Raw genomic sequence first — 20,428 nt, 5'->3', positions numbered from 1 at the left:
CTCCTGTGCATGTAGATTTTCTGTGTGTTTTTCTATACCCCATCCTCTCAGGGCCTGGACTTGGGAAACTCAGGCTCTTGGTCCATTTTCTGAGGAACCCTCCCTTCTCCGAGAAACCGAGCACTGAATTCATAATATTCGCTGAGGGGCCAGGGGAAGCAGGAACTATCAGGGAGAAAACCCTTTCTTTGAACATTTCAAGGTGGCCTTGCCACCTTCCAGAACCTCTTGGCAAACTCAGAACCAGACTCTTTCTCAAGCAAGTCATCTTTATTGCAACCCAGACTTTCCACTGTGACTGTAGCCATTCTTGGAGTCTCAAGGGTCTGGAGCACTTGTGGCTGGATGGAGGGGTCCTCGTCAAGAACCTATTCCTCTGGAATGGTCAGCAGCATGTAATCCTGTGGGTAGAAGCAGAGCAACATGGACATCCATCCTATAAACCAGCTCTCCCCGAGGCTGTGTCTGCCTCTCCTGGAGGGGTTGTTTGAGTCCTAAGAACACTATTCCCCCGTGGCAAGAAGACTGGATAAGGGGATTAAGGGAGGGCAAGGAGGGTCTTGGAAATGTCAGCGACGGAAGGAACAGACTGGTTCCTGATGCTTTGGGGTTCATCCTGCCGGGTCACCCTGAGGTGGATCTGTCACCGGGCTAGAGCCTTCCACATGCTCCCACCCACAGTGCCCAAACCTCTGCTGGGCCCGCCCGTGCTGCTGGAATCCAAGTGCTCCTGCCTGCACCTTCTTCCCCACTAGAATGGGAGCTTCTGGGGGGTTCAGGGACTGGGTCTAACTCACCTCTTTGTCCCAGCATCGCTCAGCACGGGGCCAGGCACAGAGCAGCCAGGGACACATATTGCCTGGCTGCATGAGTGGTAGTGAATGAATGGGTGACAGGGAAGCCAGGGGAGGATGCACAGCTTGTGCACCACCACCTACAGGTGGTGCCGCTCATGGAGACTACAGGAGGAGTGGTGATACACCCTGCAGTGTGCACCTTGCACAACGTGCGAGGCGGCTTAGGAGTGAATCGATGAGTGAGCCAGTGAGCCCAACCCACCGTCCATCCCTTTGCCTCTACAGGTCTGGCTCTGATGTGAGGCAGCAGCTGTGGCTGTGCCATGACTGCCTCTCGGAGCCCTAATTCGCTTGTTTGTAAAATGGGACAAGTCACAGCATCAACTTCACGGAACTAATTGTGCCGACCACCTGTGTAAGGCACTGAACCTCTCAGGGAGCCTACGGTCTGGCTCCCTGAGGGATTCCTGTAGCCCCTCGGAGCCTCCGTTTTCTCATCTGTAACGGGGGCATCACCCCCAGGTTGGCTGTGAGGAGACGGTGAGTTAAGGAAGGTGAAGGGCTTGCCACATGCGGTGCCTCCCATGCCCCGGCCTCAGCTTCTGCCTCAGCAGGACAGGGACCAAGGCGACGCGAAGGCCCTTCTCGCTCTGACCTCCCACTGTGTCTCCAGAAGCTTCTTTACCCAGCATTTACCTCAGAGAGCTCCACCCGGGCCTTGCTGAAGGAGAGGCCCTTGATGCGGGGCAGCGGGAGGTGTTGTTCCCCGAGCAGCTCTGTGAATGGGATGGACAAGGAGCTCAGTGTCCTGTGTGTAGGCAGGGGCAGCGTGGGCCAGGCCAGCTGGCCCCTGGCTGCTCCAGTGCCCAGAGCAGGGAAGGGCCTGGATGTGCCCCTTCCCTTCCTCAGGCAGCATCATCTCCATCCCCTTCCGGCAGCCCCTCCACAAAGCCAGTCTCTCTAATGCCCGCCCAGTTATTAAAGTCCTGTTTTAAAGGAACTTCTCTCAAACATATTCAGTAACTATGAAAGCCTTCTTACAAAGTTACTCTTCTTAGCACGATTTTAAGGAATGTTCAATATGTTGGAGTCTTCTTATGACTGTATCAGTGAATTTTATTATTCTCGTTTAATTGTGAGAAATGGTTGAAAATGCTATACATGCCTGAAAAATGCTAAAATCTTGGCAGAAACAGGAAATGTCTCAGAAAAGGATTAGAAAAAAGTCAGTATAAATTGAAAACTTAACTTTAAAACACTAGACATTTGATTATATTAATAAGAAAATATCCATTGAAGCCCTGGCTGGTGTTTCTAAGTGGTTAGAGCAGGGGTGGGCAAACTTTTTGACTCGAGGGCCACAATGGGTTCTTAAACTGGACTGGAGGGCCGGAACAAAAGCATGGATGGAGTGTTTGTGTGAACTAATATAAATTCAAAGTAAACATCATTACATAAAAGGGTACGGTCTTTTTTTTTTTTTTTTTTAGTTTTATTCATTTCAAATGGGCCGGATCCGGCCCGCAGGCTGTAGTTTGCCCACGGCTGGGTTAGAGTGTTGGACCCAATCAGGGCATGTGTAGAAGGCAACAACTGATGTATCTCTCTCACACTGATGTTTCTCTCTCCTCCCCACTCTCTGTCTCTCTCCCTCTCTCATTTTCCCTCCCTCCCTTCCACTCTCTCTTTAAAAATCAATGGAAAGAATATCCTCAGGTGAGGATTAACACACACACAATAAGTGAAAAAGAAAATATTCATTGAATATATCAAAGAAGGTAAATATTCATGAATATACTGAATTATTAAATATATAAAAAATAGTTCTTCAAGCAAGTTTTTGGTGAATTCGTAAATGTGGTGAACTTGAATGTGGTCAGTTTTCAGATTGAATTTGAATGAATTCATCATTTTTGGCACACTGAGTTTTGGCAAACCCTTTTCCCCTGTCCTCTGCACTGACCAGCCCTCATCCCACCTCATCCACCCATCAATACTCGGGGCTCAGGGGAGGGCCTAATACCCTCTTGCTGGCCTAATGTGGTATTTGGTCCAGTTAGGTGAGGGTTGGGATAGAGGAACAGTGACAGTACCTCTGGTCTTCCATCTATCCTCCGATCTTTTATAAAAATTAAAATATAGTTGCCACATAATATTATATTAGTTCCATGTGTATACATAATGATTTGACATTAAGAAGTGATCACCATAAATCTAGTACCCATCTGTTACTATACAAAGTTATAGTATTATTGACTATATTCCCTATGCTGTACTTTACACTCCCATGAATTATTTATTTTATAACTGGAAGTTTGTATCTCTTAATCCCCTTCACCATTTTCTCCCATTACAGTCTGCCCCCTTACCTGGCATCCATCAGTTTGTTCTCTGTATCTATGAGTCTGTCTCTGTATTGTTTATTTGCTTTTTGTAATATTCCACATGTAAGTGAAAACGTACAGTATTTGTCTTTCTCCGTCTGACTTATTTCACTTAGCATAATCCCCTGTAACGCCATTCATGTTGTCTCAAATGGCAAGATTTCATTCTTTTTTTTATGGCCGAGTAGTGTGTGTGTGTGTGTGTGTGTGTGTGTGTGTGTGTGTGTGTGTGTGTGTTGCATCTTCATTATCCAGTTATCTGTTGAGGGACACCACCCTTCCTATTGGCCAGGATCCAAGATACACTTGTTGAATGAGCTCCCTGGGATAGGTACTAGCAAAGTGGGGATGGGGGTGGGGCTTTCTCCTTCATCTTTTGCCTCATCCCAGGTCAGGTTACATCCTTGCCTACCTGCACTCTCTCTGACTGCCTTGTTGGACCTTGCGTCACCATCCTTCCCCACCTCCTTCTTGAACACAAAATTGCTCACTTCATGCCTAGAACCTTCCCTGGCTACCATGGGCCTTAGAATAGATGCCAAATTCTTCAGCCTGGCTAGCATTTGAGCCGCTGCCTGCTCCTCTAGCCTCACTCTGCAGTCCCAACATGAGTCCTTGAGTTGGAACTCAGAGAAAAGCCCCTGTTAGGGAAGCAAGAAGCCAGGGTTCTGGGCTCAACTCTGCCAGAGACTTGCTGGGTGACCTTGGTTAAGTCACTAAACTTCTCTGGGCCTATCTGGAAGGCAAGGAGGCTGCGCCAGGTAATTTCTCAGAGGTGAGTGATCACCTCTGTGTTTGGGGACACATGCGCTGACCAAATAATCATGTGGGTGGATGAACAATGGTTCCACAGACTGCATCAGGGGAGGCGAGAAAACCCATGAGTTCTATGAGGCAGAGGCACCTGACTAGGCTCTTAGGTTAGCTTCCCACTTAAGGGGGGCATGTTTGCCTAGGCCCCACCTGGGTTGCTTCCTTTGGGTATGTTACCTACCTGGGTCCTGCAGGCGTTGGCGTTGTGAGCTGTGGGCTCCACCACCCCTGATGGGCCTCCCTGTTTTCACTTTCCATGCTAACCCCTACCTCCCCCAGGAAGCCCTTCCTGGCTCCTTGCCCCATGTCTGAGTTCCTATCACTGTACTGCCTGGGCGAAAACAGGAGGGCACACATGGCCCCTTCCCCACCCTCCTCATCCACCACACCCCACAGTTCAGGGTTTCTGTGCTGCCTCCTTTTGCCTTGTGTGTGAGCGATTCTTAACCAACCCCAGGGAACAAGACAGAAGTCGGCTGTACGTGCAGAGCTTTGGACACTGTTGATGTTTCTCCAAGCTGTATGGTATGTGGGCACGAGGGGAAACCCAGTGGGGCTTACCGTTGTGACGGGGCAAAAACATCCTCCTCAGAAGCTCCGAGACAAAGGCCTTCAGACGTTCTCCCTGCAACAGGTGAAAGAGGGCTGGAAGGTCACTTCAGCTGGGTCAGCAGGTTGTGACCTCTGGAGCGGGGGACCCCAGGGGATAGGTACCCACAGGAGATCAGGAATAGTCCTGGGGACCCCGCTTCTTAAGGCCATTGGAGCCAGATGAACAGATTAGTGAAAGGACCGGGGAAAGTTGAGGGGCCAGTAAAAGGACTTCACCGCCTGTCTCAGCGATGGTCTTACTGCTTCAGGGCAGCCCAGCGAGGAGACGACCCCCAGGGCCAGAGCTTCACAGGGACCCACTCTGAGTCCAGTCCTGACAGCTGCCTGATGACGGGGCAGGAACTGTCTCATTGAGAAAGCAGACCTCCTGTCACCAGGGATGTTCAGGATGTTCAGGGGTCTTGGTCAGGGCTGCCCCAACCCATTTGGACAGATTAGAAATAGACTTTCTTTCTTTCTTTCTTTCTTTCTTTCTTTCTTTCTTTCTTTCTTTCTTTCTTTCTTTCTTTCTTTCTTTCTTTCTTCTTTCTTTCTTTCTTTCTTTCTTTCTTTCTTTCTTTCTTTCTTCTTTCTTTTCTTTTCTTTTCTTTTCTTTTTTCTTTCTTTCTTTCTTTCTTTCTTTCTTTCTTTCTTTCTTTCTTTCTTTCTTTCTTTCTTTCTTTCTTTCTTTCTTTCTTTCTTCTTCCTTCCTTCCTTCCTTCCTTCCTTCCTTCCTTCCTTCCTTCCTTCCTTCCTTCCTCTCTCTCTCTCCCCCCCTCCCTCCCTCCCTCCCTCCCTCCCTCCCTCCCTTCCACTTCCATCTCCCATTGCTCCCCTGCAGCCGGCCTGGAATACCTTGCACATGCCTTCTTCTGTGCTTTGCTCTTACTATTCCTGTCACCAGGAAGGCCTTGCCTGTGGGTCTAAGTTGCATACACTCATTAAGACTCTCTTTCTTGCCCAGCCAGTGTTGCTCAGTGGTTGAGCGTCGATCCATGAACCAAGAGGTTGCCCGTTCGGTTTAGGTCAGGGCACATGCCCGGGTTGCAGGCCTGATCCCCAGAAGGGCACGTGCAGGAGGCAGCCTATCAGTGTTTCTCTCTCAGTGATATTTCTACTATCTCTCTATCCATCTCCCTCTCTCTCTAAAAAAGTCAATAAAAACATTAAAAAAAGACCCCCTTTCTTCAAGACACACTTTCCCCACCTGTTGGGAGACTGTCATGGACATATTCATATCTGCATTGTCTGTGGGATGGGTGGCACATCCTGTCCCGCCGCCCACGCAGCCCTGGTCTGGATGGCTGCCCTCTGAGGCTGTCTGGGAAGGGGTTCCCTGACCGGGGCCTCTCAGCCCTGGTCTCCCCAAGTAAGGCTGGAGCAAGACCTGGTAGAGCAGGCATGATCATTTTGAAGTGCTTTCCGTACATGTTCTCGTTCAGTCCTTTCGTTGTTTTTCCATCTTGCAGCTTTTCCTGAGAAGGGCTAGAGCATGAGGCTCACAGGCCTGTGGAAGTGGAGGGTGATGGGATGTCCCTAGGGTGGGAGGAGGGGATGGCATGGGTCTCCCTCGGATGGGCAGGGTAGTGCAGAGCTCTTCCAGTGCAGGAGCAGGGACAACCCCTGGGGGAAGAGACCACGTGCTCCGCCCTGTGGACTCATTCACAGGAATGGCCAGACCAGGCACAGGACCGCAGAAACCCCACACTGCCGCACGTGGGTGCCGTGGTTTAGGACGCGGGGCTCAGGGGTGAGGAAACCCAGAGAGGGGGCCCACAGCCCTGCTGGAGGCACAAACTGAGTATTCTCCTGAAAGAGGCTGTTTTCTTCCAAATCCTGTGTCATCCGGGATGCATCTCTCACCTTCCCCATCCTTTCCACCAGGAAATCCTGTCAGCTCTGCTTTCAGAACATCCTGTACCGCCACCACCACCACTGCCACCATGGGGTTCATGCCTCAGCAGCCTCTGCACAGTCTGCAAGCCTGGGTGTGTGTGTGTGTCCTCGCTGCCTCCACCCTTGCCCTTCCGTCTGCTCCTCCATGGGCTTTCATGTCACTCAGTAAGAGCCAGTCCTGACTAGAAGGCCCTGATGGGTCTAGCCTTGCCCTCTCTGACCATTACTCACCCTCTCTGCTCCAGCCACCCTGGCACCTGCTGTTTCCAGAACGATCAGGCACACCCCTGCCTTGGGGCGTCTGCTCCCCTCTTTCCCCATATCCCCACTGCTCCTTCCCTTACTTCCTCCCGTCTTTGCTCAAACATTCACCTTCTCAGTGAGGCCTTCCCTGACCTTCTTAATATTGCCCCCACCTACCTGCACTCCCCATCCTCTGTCCCCTCCCCTGCTTTCCCCACAGCACTGTTACCTGCCTACATGATATATAATTTACCTTATATATTATATATTATGAGTGTGAGTTCTGCAAGGGCAGGGACCTTTGTTTTGTTCACCGATGTATCCTAAGACAAGGTGGGCACGTGACAGATACTCAGTGTTAAGTGAACGAAAGAATGAAATGGACCAGTTTAAGTCCTGGGTGCACCCCCCACCCCAGTGGGCATGGGGGCTCCAGGGCAAGATGAGATGAGGGATAGAAAGTGAGTGAGTCTTTGAATTCCCTACATCAATGACTCAGGGTCTGCTGGTGGGGCCTCCAGGACAGTAAAGAGGCCAAGGCAAGACTCACCTGCTCTGCAAGGCCAGCAGGGTAAGTGCCCAGGGTGACCATGGTGCTATCAGAGAAAAGAAATCACCCCTTTAGGTCAGGGCAGCTGCTTGGGGGTACAGTGTTCAGTGAAGTTCGAGTCACAACCTCCTCCTTCTTTCCTTCCTTCCCTTCCTCCCTCTCTCCCTCCCTCTCCCCCTGTCTCCCTCTTCCCTTCCTCCTATAAACCACTCTGTTCAGCTGACAGCAGACATGAAAACTTGTCCCCCTTAACTGCACTCTCCCTCCATCTCTCTCTGTGTGAGCCATCTTATTTGTGCAACATCCAAAGCCAAAATAATTTACCTGTTTGGAGTGAACTGGAGTTTTAATTTCTGATTTCTTGAGGAAAACATAGCCTTTGAAAGGAGTTTCTATGGCAAAGTGAAATTAAGTCAGAACAGGAGAATTTACATTCTGGTTAGAGGTTATTCCCTTCGTGTCCACCTCCCATGAGTACTTGTCCTGGGCTAGCCCCCTCTCACCCAGTCCTACCCGCACCCCAACTGCTGGTTCGCATGTGTTCAGATGATGACTGTGTTGGTGTTGCCCAGGAGAGGGCACAGGTGGGTGCTGGGTGCTTCTGGAGGGCAGGGAAGGCGGGGGTCGGGATGGGGTGGATACAAGGAAAGGGACTCAGCCCAGTGGGTGGAAAGCCTTTTGCAGTGAGCCAGCTGGCTGAGGGTTGAGGTTGCCGGAAGCCAGAGGACGCTTTCGTTTTCAGCAGGTTGTCTATGGACGACCATAATCCACATGGTCGCCTTATAAACTAGAAGTAGGACTTTGACCACCAGCCAGAGATGACTGGTTTCTTTGCCCCAGAATCATGCCAACTAGGATCCCAGGATTGTGCTGTACACACCGATGCCGCTGGGCTCAGCTAGTGGGGCAACACTCCCGCCCCTTATATGAGGCACCTTCCCAATTTCAGGGTCTGTGGAATGACAAATAGGAATCCCGGGGAGCTTAGGATAGAGAAGTTGCAACTGGGGGAGCTGTATTCCCCCAGGGCCTGGCCCTCTCTAGCTTGGGTCACCTCTCTCTTGGGAAGGAGAGAATGCAGACACATTTAGCCCCTCCATCAACTACATTTCTCTGATCTTTCTCCTGATTTTGTGGACAAGGGCTCTCAATGCAGCCATGTCCAGGGCAGACAGTTAAAATGCTACCACGTAAGGGCACTGAGCAGAGGATCTCAGAGGCAAAACCCTTTAGTTGCTGAGGGTGTTCTCGGGGAGCACTGGGGCCTGGCCTTGAGGCAGGAGGTGTTCAAGTCTTTTCATGTTTTAACGGCAGGCTTATTTGGGGGCGGACTGATTGACTATGAGTAGATGATGCGGCAGTGAGGTTTGCTGCTGTTTCTCTGTCACACCGCTTCAGGCAGGGCCTGGGAGGGGCCCTCAAGTGGACCCAGGGCCCCTGGGGAGCAAAGGAGTTCAAGGGTTAACTCACCCAGGAAACGGAGACAGAGGAGGTGTTACTGGGCCTCAGCAGCACGAGGGAGCCCTGCTGGATGATGGTGGCCCCGTGACCGTCAAGGCGGACCGTGGGAGGGTCAGGGGTGCTGATGGTCAGCCCCGTTCTTCCTGGGGACTGTTTAAAAGCCAGAATGAAGTTGAAGCATAAGAGGTGTGGGCAGGCCTAGAAGATGGCTTTTCTGAGCCCCCAGTTTGGAGGAACGGGGAAAGACCACCTGAGGAGTCAGGGCGTCTTGAGTTTTTGTTCTAGTTCTGCAGCAACGTGCGGTGTGACCTTGAGAAGGTTACTATCTCACCGAACTCCTCGGAGGTAAGATGACATCCTCCTCCTGGGCATGCATAGCAGGTAAGAACATAGATTTTGGAGCTCGAGTCCTTGCTCCACCACTTGCAAACTGTGTGGTCTGAGACAAGTTTCTTAATCTCTCTGTGCCTCAGTTTTCATACTTGTAAAATGGGGATAATAATCATGTCTATCCTATAAGGTCATTGTGGGGATAAAATGAATTAATTTATAGCAAGTGCTTAGAACAGAACCGGGCACCCAGTAATGCGATTATTATCGATTGTGGTTATTGTTATTGCTGGTCCATCAGGTGCCATGTTCTAAGAACTTTGGAGAGAGGACATTGAGCGTGAATTTTGGAGTCTGGGTCTGGGTTCAAATTCTGATTCTGCCACTTACTGAGCAATGTGAGCTTAGGCAAGTGAATTCAGCATGCTGAACCTGCTTGCTGATGTATGAAAATGTGTGAGAGTGCAGGTTTGCTGAGAATTATGGCTGGCACACAGCCACCACTCACTGTGCCTCAGTAGGCTGGTGTCTTGTTCGGTATTGGATAATGACAGCCACATGCCATGGTCACTGGGTGGGGCGCTGAGCTGAGTGCCTTACTTGAATCATCTCCTTTAATTCTCACAACACCCGTAAAGCAAGTGCAATGATTTTGCGAGTCCACAGGAGGAAACTCTGGCCAAATGGGTCATACCCAGGGGGCCAGATCCTGCTCCCCAACCCTGAATCTTTTCTGGGATCCTTGCCAGGGAGCTGGGGGCGGGGTGGGGGGCGGTGGGGAGCTGGCAACACACTCACCTCGGACCTGGGTTCCAATTCTCTCAGTGACAACAGCTGAATGAGGTCGGCAGCCTGGGAAAAGGGCAAAATGTGTGTTGGCCTTTAGAATCCTTAGATCTGTTCTGAGCAGGTTTGGGGGGTGTCCACTGGGGTTCAATGAGATGGAATTGTCCCCAACAGAATGCACCACATGCACATCAGTCATTCTGCACAGGAGGAGCTGTTCACCTGGAGTCTCATTATGATTTACCTGGAAAGAGTAACCTTTCATTGTTTCAATGATCCCTCCTTCCCCAACATTTTATTGTGAAATTTTTCACACGTGCATCAAAGGTGAAAGAACTTTATAGAAAACATTTGTGTACTTATCACCTAGAGATTCTTCTATTAATAGTTCCCTATATTTAAAGCAAGTACATCACATTTCTATCAATTTACCTATGCTGCATTGATTTTTGAAGATCATAAATCATTATGAAAAACACAACAAATTGTATAAAGTAAAAAGTAAAAGTCTACTCTAACACCTCTTCCCCCTTTTCCCTAAATCCTATTCTCAGGGGTTCCCACTGTTGATATTTTGGAGTGTATCCTGACAGACATTTTCTCTACACATATAAGCACGAATAGATGGGAAAATTTTAACCATGTGGCCCTATACCTTGTTTAGTCCTCTCACCATCAGTACATATAGAACAACTCCATTCTTTTTAACAGTTGCATAGTATTCTGCTTTTTATGACCATAACCTGATTTATTTTTTAAATTCCTTATTGATGGACACCTAGGTTAACTTTGCTTTTCTCCCTAAAACAAGCGAAGCTACAAAGAACCCCCTTGCACATGCATTCTTGCCCACTGGTGTAAGAATTTCTCTGGACATGGAATTACAGGGTTCACTTCTAACTGTTTCAGAGCTGCCACACCTGTGTGGGATGGAGGGAAGAGCATGAGGAGGCAGGAGACGGGCCCCAGTCCTAATTCCACCTGCTGGATGACCTTGGGCCAGTCACTTCCCCTATCTGGACCTTGGTTTCCTCATGTGGAAATGGAGCAATAACATTAGAACCCTCCCAGATATGCATCTTAGGATTTTATATTTCAGTGTTTACTGAGTACCCACTGTGTGTCCTTCACATAGTACCCTGTTCTCTGTCCCTGCCCTCAGAATGGGGGAGACAGTAAACATACAAAGTTAAATAAACATACAAACACACATATGTGTGTATATATATGTGTGTAAAACATTGCATATGTAACTTTATTCATACACACACAGTAATCAGTGATTTGAAGGGAAAATAACAGAATGAGAGAGAGAGAAAGAAAGAGGTGGGGGGAGAGAAAGCTTCCTTTAGATATTTAGATGAAGTGATCAAGGAGGGGCTTTCTGAGGAGATGACATTTGCACTGAGATCAGCAGTGGAGGGAAGAGAGTCCTGGGCACAGAGACCAGCGTGTGCCAAGGCCCTGAGGTGGGAGCCGAGCTCAGCCTGTGTGTCTGGAGTGTAGCAGGTGAGGAGATAAGGCTGGAGAGGTGGGCAGGGGTCAGATCATGCAGGGCCCCAGGAGTGGCACAGAGGAGACTGACTTATTTAGATTGTGACAGGGAGCTGCTGGAGGCTTTTGACAGTGATGTATCTGTTTTTCTCCCTCATCGATTCCCTCATTGACCCAGGGAACGTGCTCTTCTTGCAGACCTGTGTGTGTGTGCCTCGTCACCAGTCAGATACCACCTTAGAGATGTCTTCAATGACTTCCCTGTCCAGGGGAGGGAGCCCTCTCATCTCCACCAGTCACTTACTGATCCATTGCTCTATATTATTTCATTTATCTGTATGTATGTGTGTGTGTGTGTGTATATATATATAATTGATTTCAGAGAGGAAGGGAGAGGGAGAAAGAGATAGAAACATCGATGATGAGAATCATTGATCGGCTGCCCCCTGCACGCCCCCTACTGGGGATCGAGCCTGCAACCCAGGCACGTGCCCCTGCTGGAATCGAACCCAGGACCCTTCAGTCCACAGGCCGATGCTCTATCCACTGAGCCAAACCAGCTAGGGCTCTCTGACTGTTTTCTTGTTCGGTTTCTACTCCCCAATCTGACTGAGTTCTGCAAGGGCAGGGACCGGTATGCACAGGACCTGGCACACAGAAGGCCGTTAATAAATGTTTGTGGCACAAATGAATGGATAAGTTTTGTGAAGCGAGTAACAAGGGGCCTGGGAGTTTAAGGACGTCTTCCAGGAGGAAGGGACTTCTGTGCTGGAGGAGTTATCCAGGTGAGGCCCAGAGAGGAGGAGTGGCTTACCTAGGCCACCCACAAAGAGAGTTCGGCCAGCTCTACCTCGGCTTCTTCATGTGAAAACAGAGCAGTGACCTTTGTCAAGTCCCACCCTCCTTCCCGTTCCTCAGCACTCACCGTGGAGTCCTGGGGGTCCACACGGACTTCCTTGCTGGTGTAGAGGCAGGACAGGATGTCATTGTAGGCTTCCACCCAAAAGGCCAGGTCCGCCACGCTGCCCTGGGCTAATTTGGGGAGGGGCTGGGGGGCCAGGTGGTCAGACCTTGGGGCCCTCTGGCCTGGGCCACAGGGGGTCACGAGCTTTAGAGAAATGAAGGGGGAAGAAGAAATTCCATGGGAACGGCCTCCCTGGCCAACAACTGGTTACAGCTCATACATCGCGGGCTCACTCTGTGCCGGGCACAGCGCTGAACATTTCTGTGCGCAATCTCATTTGAACCTCACAACGGCGTCATGAGACGGGAACAATTATTGGTACCATTTCACAGGTGAGGAAGCTGAAGCCCAGAGAGGGGAGGTGACTACTTAAGATCCTACACACGGTAGGGGGTGGAGCTGGGTTTTGAACCCATGACCTGTTTCCTTGCTTCTCCCTCATTGGACCCTACTCCCTTCTCTGCACCCTTGTTAACAGCACTCCTTCCTATCAAGTCCTTCCTGTCCTCCCCTCGTTCCATGGGGACTGGAGCTGGGCAGCCAGCCTCGTCCTTTCTCTGGGCCTTTGTTTCCGCCTTTGAGGGGTCCCTGCCAACGGGGCGTTACGCGTGGCCCTGCAGCCCCTGCCTTTAGTTGGGGCTTGATCCTCGCTCATGGGACACGCAGCCCTGTGGCCTCTCCTGCTCTCCTGCGTTGAGGAAGGACCCCCCGGGCTCAGCACAAGCTCTGAGGGCCGGCACCTGGGTCCCCATTTGCTTCTTCCTCCTCCTTCTCTCCCTCCTCCCCTTTGTGCCTCCTGCCAGAGAAGCCCATCCCATTCTCCTCTCTGTCCATCCTCCCCCAGACCAGGGATGCCCCTGAGGTCTGCCCTGGCCAGGGCGCTGGCTCACCAGGACTTTCATCAGGATGGCCTCCTCGGTGAACTCCGTGGTGGTGACATGGTACTGGAAGTCTTCTGGGCCTGAGGTGGCTGGGGCTACAATAAGGTCATGAAACGGGGCATGAGGAGGCAGCAAACTGGAGAATTTGTTCTCCCTCTCTGCTCAGCTTTAAGTTCTTTATGTGCTGGGCTGTGCTTCTTATAATAATGACACTTATTGAGCAATACCTTTGTGCCAGGTTATATGCATCATCACAACAGTCTACTCTGTGGGCCTCTGATAATCCCACTTTGCAGGGTCATAGGCATATTGCCTTTCTCTACCCCCCTAGAAAGCAGGCACGCTGTGCGCAGGGTTTGTGTGTTTTGTTTCCCACCATAGCAGAGCCTAGGACAGACCCTGGCACACAGTACAGGGACAACAGATAAGTCTGGACCAACATACACAGATTGATGTGCAACAGGTCTTCTAGCAGCGAGTTGAGCAGGGCCGTGGCCACGGGGCACACCTGGAGGGAAGGCACGAGGGGGTCCTTGTGGGGGTTGGGCGAGGTTGAAGGGATCTCCTTTGGGGTTGTGCTCCTTTTCCAGAGGGAGGCAGGGGGGGATGAGCAACTCACTATCTTCTGCAGGAAGAAGGGCAATGCCTGGTCCAGGACACCTGTCACCATCTCCAGAGCTTCATTCACCAGGAGGGGGTTCATCCTAGGGGCCAGGGAGAGCAGATGGGGTCTGAGACACCATGGAGTGGGAGACTGAGGCCAGAACGGGGAGTCCAGGGCAAGGCTGAGGAAGGTCTCCTGGGCCTGTGTAACGTGGAAATTCGGAGTGGCTGCTTCCTTCCTTGCCTGACGTCTCCCTCCTCTCTCCTCCCCTTCCTTTTCTGCTTTTTCATCCTTCCTGCCTTCTTGCATTCTACCTCCCTCACTTTCTCCTGCTTTATTGCTTTATTTCTTCCTGATTCTTCCTCCCTGACTCTGCCTCCTTATTTCTCTCTCTGATAAATGTTTCTGTGATTTTCAAAGAGGGAGAGATCACAATTGGCAGTGGAAGTCACAGCGGGTTTCATGAAGGAAATGGCTTTTGTGCCGGGTAATTTGAGAATCACAGATAGAGGCCACCTTATGTGGTAGGTTTAATGCTAAGTGGGTCCCATGGGTTAACTCACCTGTTCCCCACAACCACCCATGCTGGCTGGTTCTGTGAGAAATCCTATATTACTGGTGAGGAAACGGAGGCTCCTAGAAGCCAGATAGCTTGGCTAGGGGCCCCAGTGTTAGAAAGCGGCCGGGCCGAGATTTGATGCACACTCTTAGCCGTGACATTCAGTGTTGAGGCTGCAGATACTGATGGGTGGTGCGGCTTGATCCTGTCCCTGATGTCCTTGGTCACTCTAGACAGCTATGCTGGGAGAGTCTCAGTGAGGGGCCGAGCTGCAGGAGCAGTGCACGAAGGCCTGGCATCTACCCCTACCCAGTGGAGGCCGAGGAGTGGGCAGGTACTCACTGCTCCAGAACCTGGATGCTCAGGTATCCTGGTGGGGTGTGGCACTCCTCAAAGGCCACCTTGGTCCTGTTCCCCGTCTGTTCCAGCCGTACCCCGATGCGGATGTTCTTGATGACTTTGAGCCGCAGGATCCTGTAGGGGCAGTGTGTCTAGGCAGGCTCCAAGCCACAGGCCAAGGTTGAGACCAGAAGTCACAGGCTAGTGGCCTGCAACGGACTGGAGGGCTCAAATGAAACACTAGGAGAGTTGATTAAGAATATGGAATTCAATCCCGGCCGCAGTGGCTCAGTGGTTGAATGTGGACCTATGAACTAGGAGGTCACGGTTAGATTCTTGGTCAGGGCACATGCCCGGGTGGTGGGCTTGGTCCCTGATCATTCAGGAAGCAGCCGATCAATGATTCTTTTCATAAATGTTTCTATCTCTCTTTTCCTCTCCCTTCTTCTCTGAAATCAATAAAAAATACATATTGAAAAAAAAAGAATATGGAATTCATATAGGTGGAACTAAATGAACAAACTGAATTACCAAGCAAAATAGAGACAGACTCATAGAAAGCAGACAGACAGCTCGGGTGTTGGTGCAGGGGAGGGTGGAGTGATTGAGCAAAAAAGAAAAAAAGAAGAGAGAACTCCTGGACATGTACACTGTATGTGATTGCTGAGGGGGTGGAGGTAGAAGAGGGCATGAGGGACAAATGGTGATGGGGGGAAAAAAGGATATGGAGTTTTCACTTTGGAAAACCTGAAAGATCAGACAATACCAAGCCAGAGTCCTCCCTGAGTGTCAATCTCTTGGGGGCACTGAGGGTGACCTTGAGATGGGCTATATGCTCTCCAGTTTGCTACGTTCCACCAGGTCAAGGGTCAAGTTGTATTTTTATTGCACACATTACAAGGGTGATGATATATTTATTGTATAGCAGAGAGATATTTTCTATGCCAATATCTCCATTAAAGAAATATTTCTTTGTGCTCCTCTATCAAAAAGGGAAGCTAGACCAAGAAAACCATATTTTACAAAAAAACATATTTCTAAAGGGCATTTAAGAATATTCCTTGTCCAGCCGGCATGGCTCAGCGGTTGAGCATTGACCTATGAACCAGGAGGTCGAGGTTCGATTCCTGGTTAAGGCACATGCCTGGGTTGCAGGCTTTATCCCCAGCAGGGGTGGGGTGCGGGGGGGGGGGCAGGGAGGAGCATGGATGTGTGTGTGCAGGAGGAAGTGATCAATGATTCTCTCTGATCATTGATGTTTTTATCTCTCTTCTTTTCCCTTCCTCTCTGAAGTCAATAATAGTATATTAAAAAACATTCGTGTTTCATGTGCAAATACCGCTATAGCACTCCCCCTGTTGGCTGTTGTTTTTATAACCCCAGGTCAGCATCTTCCTCCACAGTTTAGTGAGCAATCTGAGCTCACATAGGCAGTGAGCTTTCTCAGTAGCCAAGTACAGCAGGGGACTTGATCATCCCCATTTTATAGGTGAGGAAACTAAGGCCCAGGGAACTCACGCCCTTGCTCAGGCCACCTGGATGGTAAGTGGGATTGGAGTCTAGGTGTGCTGAACTCCAAGGTGACCTTGAATTAGATCCTCCTCAGACCATCCTGTTAATGCATCTGCCTTTTACGCAGATGGGTGACATGGAAGTCAGAGGGTTTTATCTCAGCGTCTGCTGCTGATTCACTCTGTGACCTGGGGCAGGTCCCTCTCCCACTCAGTGCCTCAGTTTCCCCATCAGTAAAAATGGCTTTGAAACATGCTCAAGCAGAAAGGATTCTTATGATGCTGATGGTGACGCAGGCAGCAGGCTTTTGCCAGCAGTGCACGGCGGCCTGCTGCTTGCTGAGGCAGGTGGGAGGAAACGCGCAGGGCACTCACCCCTGGAGCGACAGGTACAGTTTGCTTCGCAACGTGACCTGCAGCAGGCTGTCGCTCAGGACTTGCAGGGTGACCTCGGGTCCTTTGGCATCTTCTATGACCAACCTGTGAGCGGTATGGGTGGTGGCATAGCCTGGTAAGGCTTCTGTGGAGTGTGTGTGTGTAATGGCTAGAATAGGAGTGGACCCCAGGAAGGGTGGGGCAGCTTTGGGACCACCCCTCCCTGACCCCCAGCTCAGCTGCAGAACACTGGGCTCTAGTTCCAGCCCCAAGCCTTGAAGACCTGGACAGGCCCCTTTTTCTCTCCAGACCTCAGTGCCTCACCGTCTACAAAAGGGGAGAATACAGTGGAGGAGCTGCCTATACACATTTACCCTGTCTGAATTCAAGTGTAGAATTTGATGAAAACCCTCCTGATTTTTAAATGCTGGCAATTTGTTAAAATATCTTTTAAGAACACTAGGCAAGCTTGTAATTCCCAGGTGCAGACTGAATGTGGAGGGCTACCAGACAGAGACCCCTGATTTAGACCTGCTTTATTCTGTGGGAGATTTCAAGTGTCGTGGAGAGGTTTAAGAACAAGAAAAATGCACGTGCTGAGCGCTTCCCAGGCTGTAGAGAACCTCCAAGGACACCCAGGCCTCCCACCACCCTCCTGGTGCTGCATTTGCCTGGTGAGAACAAGGCGCCTGAGGGGGAAGACAGGCCAGAGCAGCCTCGGTCAACTCACCCGCCCGCCCGGAGCAGCTGCCCCAGCAGTGGGAGGCTCTTCCCCGAGAGCAGGTCCCCGACCAGCGACAGGTCAAGCCCACTGCTCTTCTTGGAGAGGCCTTTGCTTACGAAGGGCAGGTGGTCCAGGATGGCGATACCTTCACTTGTGGCGCCCGTCACGGGTATCCTGGCCATGCGGCCCAGAATGTGGTGTTCCGAGAGCAAGTCTGAAATATCTGAGGACACAGGACACGAGGCCCTTCTTGGCCTGGGCTCACCGTTCATTCAGTCATTCAGCAAATGCTCACCCGCACCTGCCCTGGGCCAGTGAGGTAGGTGATCATTTAGCAACAAGTACTTACGTGCTCACTCTCTCCTGGCTCAGGGAACAGGAGCCATTGGCTCCTGCCCTCATGGGCAGTACATGCTGGTGGGGAGACAGACCACACTGAGCACTCAAGTAAGCAAGCACAGCAATTTTGAAAGTGCTAGGCAGTGAATAGAAAATAAAACGGAGTCGAGTTGGAGCATTACTGGGAGAAGGGTGGTTACAGAGAATCTCTCAGAAGAGGAGGCATTTGAGCTGAGACCTGAATGAGGTGAAGAAATCCACTATTGAAAGATTGGGGGGTTGGGGGGGGGGAGCAATGTAGACAGAGGAAATAGCATGTGTGAAGGCCCTGAGGTGGCGAGTTTATGAAACAGATCAATGAGGTAGGACTGTGGTGCATGGAGGACAAGGAGCTCACGGCCAAAAGTTAGGGAGAGAGACAGACAAATAGGGCAAGTGCAATCCACGTGGATAAGGCCATCGACAAGGCTTCACCGAAGGGTGGTGAGAGCCCAGCGGGAGGAGACCTTCTGCTTGGGGGGATTGGGAGGGATTCCATCAGAGGAGGGATTCCCATCAGAGGAGGGATTCCCATCAGAGGAGGGATTCCCATTAGAGCTTTGCCTTAAAGAATGAGTTGGAATTCACCGTGTTGGGAAGAACGAAAAGAGCACAGTAGGCAAAAGGAACAGCACTAGCAAAGGAAGAAACTCGGGCATCTATGGGGTGGCTAGGGCAGTGGTGGCGGGAGAGGCTGGACATACATATAGGGCCTTGAATGCCAGTGTGAGGAGCTTGGAGGTTCTCCTGAGGGTACTGGGGAGCCACAGCAGTGTGAGAGCAGGGGAAGGATAGGGTCAGCTCTCAGTGAAGGAAGGCAAATTCTGCTGCTGGTGAGGGGGAGGCCAGAAGAGAAGCCTTGAATTGGGAGGTGGTGCCATCTCTCCCCCTTCTCCTTCCCTGCGGGCCTGCCTCCCTCGGCCCACCCCTTACATTTTACCTGTTTCTAGCTGGTCCTTGCTGATCCGTAGGAAGAGCAGGTGCTGGGCCTCCCCTTGGGCTTGGGGCAGCAGCCCCCAGCATAGCAGTGACCCCCAGAACAGCAGCATCCTCAGGGCCAGACCTATGGACACAGAGCTGGGAAGCCCCATGTCCCCTCATGTCCTCACCAGGGATCCATTGCTTAGCGTCTCCCAGCTCTGCCTCTTCTAGAACTATCTCTCCAGCTTTCCTCCCCTTGCTTCTCCTCTAGCTCCAGATCCACTGGTCCATGAACACAGCCTGCACTTCCCACCACCTCACACTAGTGCCTTTAGTTCTCTTTGCCTGGAGTGCCCTTCCTCCTTGTGTGGGCTGGCTTCAAATCTGGGCTCTGCCACTCCCGGACTGTGTGACCCTGAGCAAGTTACTTGATCTCTCTGACCCCTCGTTTGTAAAATTGGGATTAAACATTAATTGTGAGGAATACATTCAACAATATGCACCAAGCCCTGAGCAAGCAACGGACCTAACCCCTATTAAAGTGGCCGGGCCACACTGTGAGATATTCTGTTCCCTTTTAGCCATGGAAGCTTCAGGATCTGGAGGACAGGGAAGGGTCCTGGGGGAGGCACCATAGTGGCTGAACTAGGCCCCTGGGACTTTCAGCCATGGCTTTTTACCAACTAGTAAGGAAATATTTCAATATTACAACTAGCATGTTTGTATGAGGCCCTATCGGCTGAACTGCAGCCCTGCAGAGGGTGGCCAAAAGGGCACAGTCAGGACCCCGGAGCCTGCAGGTGGGGGCGGGGTGTCTCTGGGTGGGCAAAAGTGTGTCACCAAGAGACTCAGCTTCTGAAACTGCAAGGCAGAGACCAGCTGGGATGCAGACACATATGCTAGCGTAAGCAGGGCTCACCGGGGAGCCAGCGATGCACCCCCACCGCACGCCTAGGAAGAAGCCGCCCAGAGGGTAAATGCTTCCCCTGAGCAAGGACAGGGTACCCCTAAAAGCAGCTGAGCCTGCCCCGGAGTGCCCTGCATTGCCTTGAGTCAGCAACATCCAGATTTTTGGTGCTTGGTGGCACAGGTGCTGCCCCAAACCGTGATATAATTGGGTATAGAAAAGAAAGGTTTTGTTTGCATATGCAAATTTTGGACTGGAAAACTTGTACTCATGGCATTAGCTCTTTATATTTTGCTTCTAGGATTATTTAAGATTCACCCACTATTTGTCAGTCCCATGACAGACACTTTCCTCAATCAGTTCACCCAAGTCAGTCCCTCCTCCCTCCCTGCCCTTAGTACTTCACACCATCTTCCCACCCTCTCCCTCTCTTGTCCTAAATCACCACACCAGCCCGGACTTCTGCTTGAGCCCTCACTATGTGGCAGACACCACGCCAAGAGCTTTACAAGCTCCATCACATCATCGAGTCCTCGCCGCAGTGGTCGGGATCATGGATAGCAGGCCCATTTTACAGATGACAAAACTGAAGCTCAGAGAGGAGCAATGAGTTACCTGCCCCAAGTCACACAGGTAGTCGGTGGGAGAGCCTGGATTTGAACCCAGGTTGGCCTGGCACTAAGACCCTCCGCACCACTTCACCACATTAGTGTAGGCACTCAAGAAGCACCCGAGAAGTGCCCCTGTGAGCCTCTTGGTCCTTACCTCTCCACGAATGGGGCTGTCTGGAATCTTTCCCTGGTCTCTGTCTCCCGCTTCCAAGAAAGACACTTTTATAACCTGAGTTCTGAAGCCGGTGGGTGGCACATGGCAGCAAGTCCAGCCCCTTGGCTGGGGCTGGTGCTCAGAGGAGCTCTTCA

The 20,428-nt window shown here is 51.0% G+C and overlaps 1 protein-coding gene across 1 annotated transcript; it reads right to left on the bottom strand.

Moving 5' to 3' along the window:
• Positions 1-368: 368 nt before the first annotated feature.
• On the bottom strand, positions 369-18,761 carry LOC132240283 (uncharacterized). The gene is made up of 15 exons (XM_059707578.1): positions 18,621-18,761; positions 17,309-17,525; positions 16,579-16,683; positions 14,696-14,827; positions 13,810-13,894; positions 13,635-13,698; positions 13,200-13,285; positions 12,271-12,453; positions 9,839-9,917; positions 8,745-8,878; positions 7,599-7,666; positions 7,275-7,320; positions 4,556-4,619; positions 1,494-1,573; positions 369-401 (listed from the first exon to the last, which is right to left on the bottom strand). Exons 1-15 carry the CDS (start codon positions 18,727-18,729, stop codon positions 369-371), a joined length of 1,485 nt encoding a protein of 494 aa, XP_059563561.1. The 5' UTR covers positions 18,730-18,761.
• Between the last annotated feature and the right edge of the window lie 1,667 nt (positions 18,762-20,428).

Source organism: Myotis daubentonii, chromosome 8, assembly GCF_963259705.1.
Source record: "Myotis daubentonii chromosome 8, mMyoDau2.1, whole genome shotgun sequence".
NCBI lineage: Eukaryota > Metazoa > Chordata > Mammalia > Chiroptera > Vespertilionidae > Myotis > Myotis daubentonii.
The sequence above is the reverse complement of the archived record's forward strand: the minus strand, read 5'-3'. Positions and strand labels throughout refer to the sequence as shown.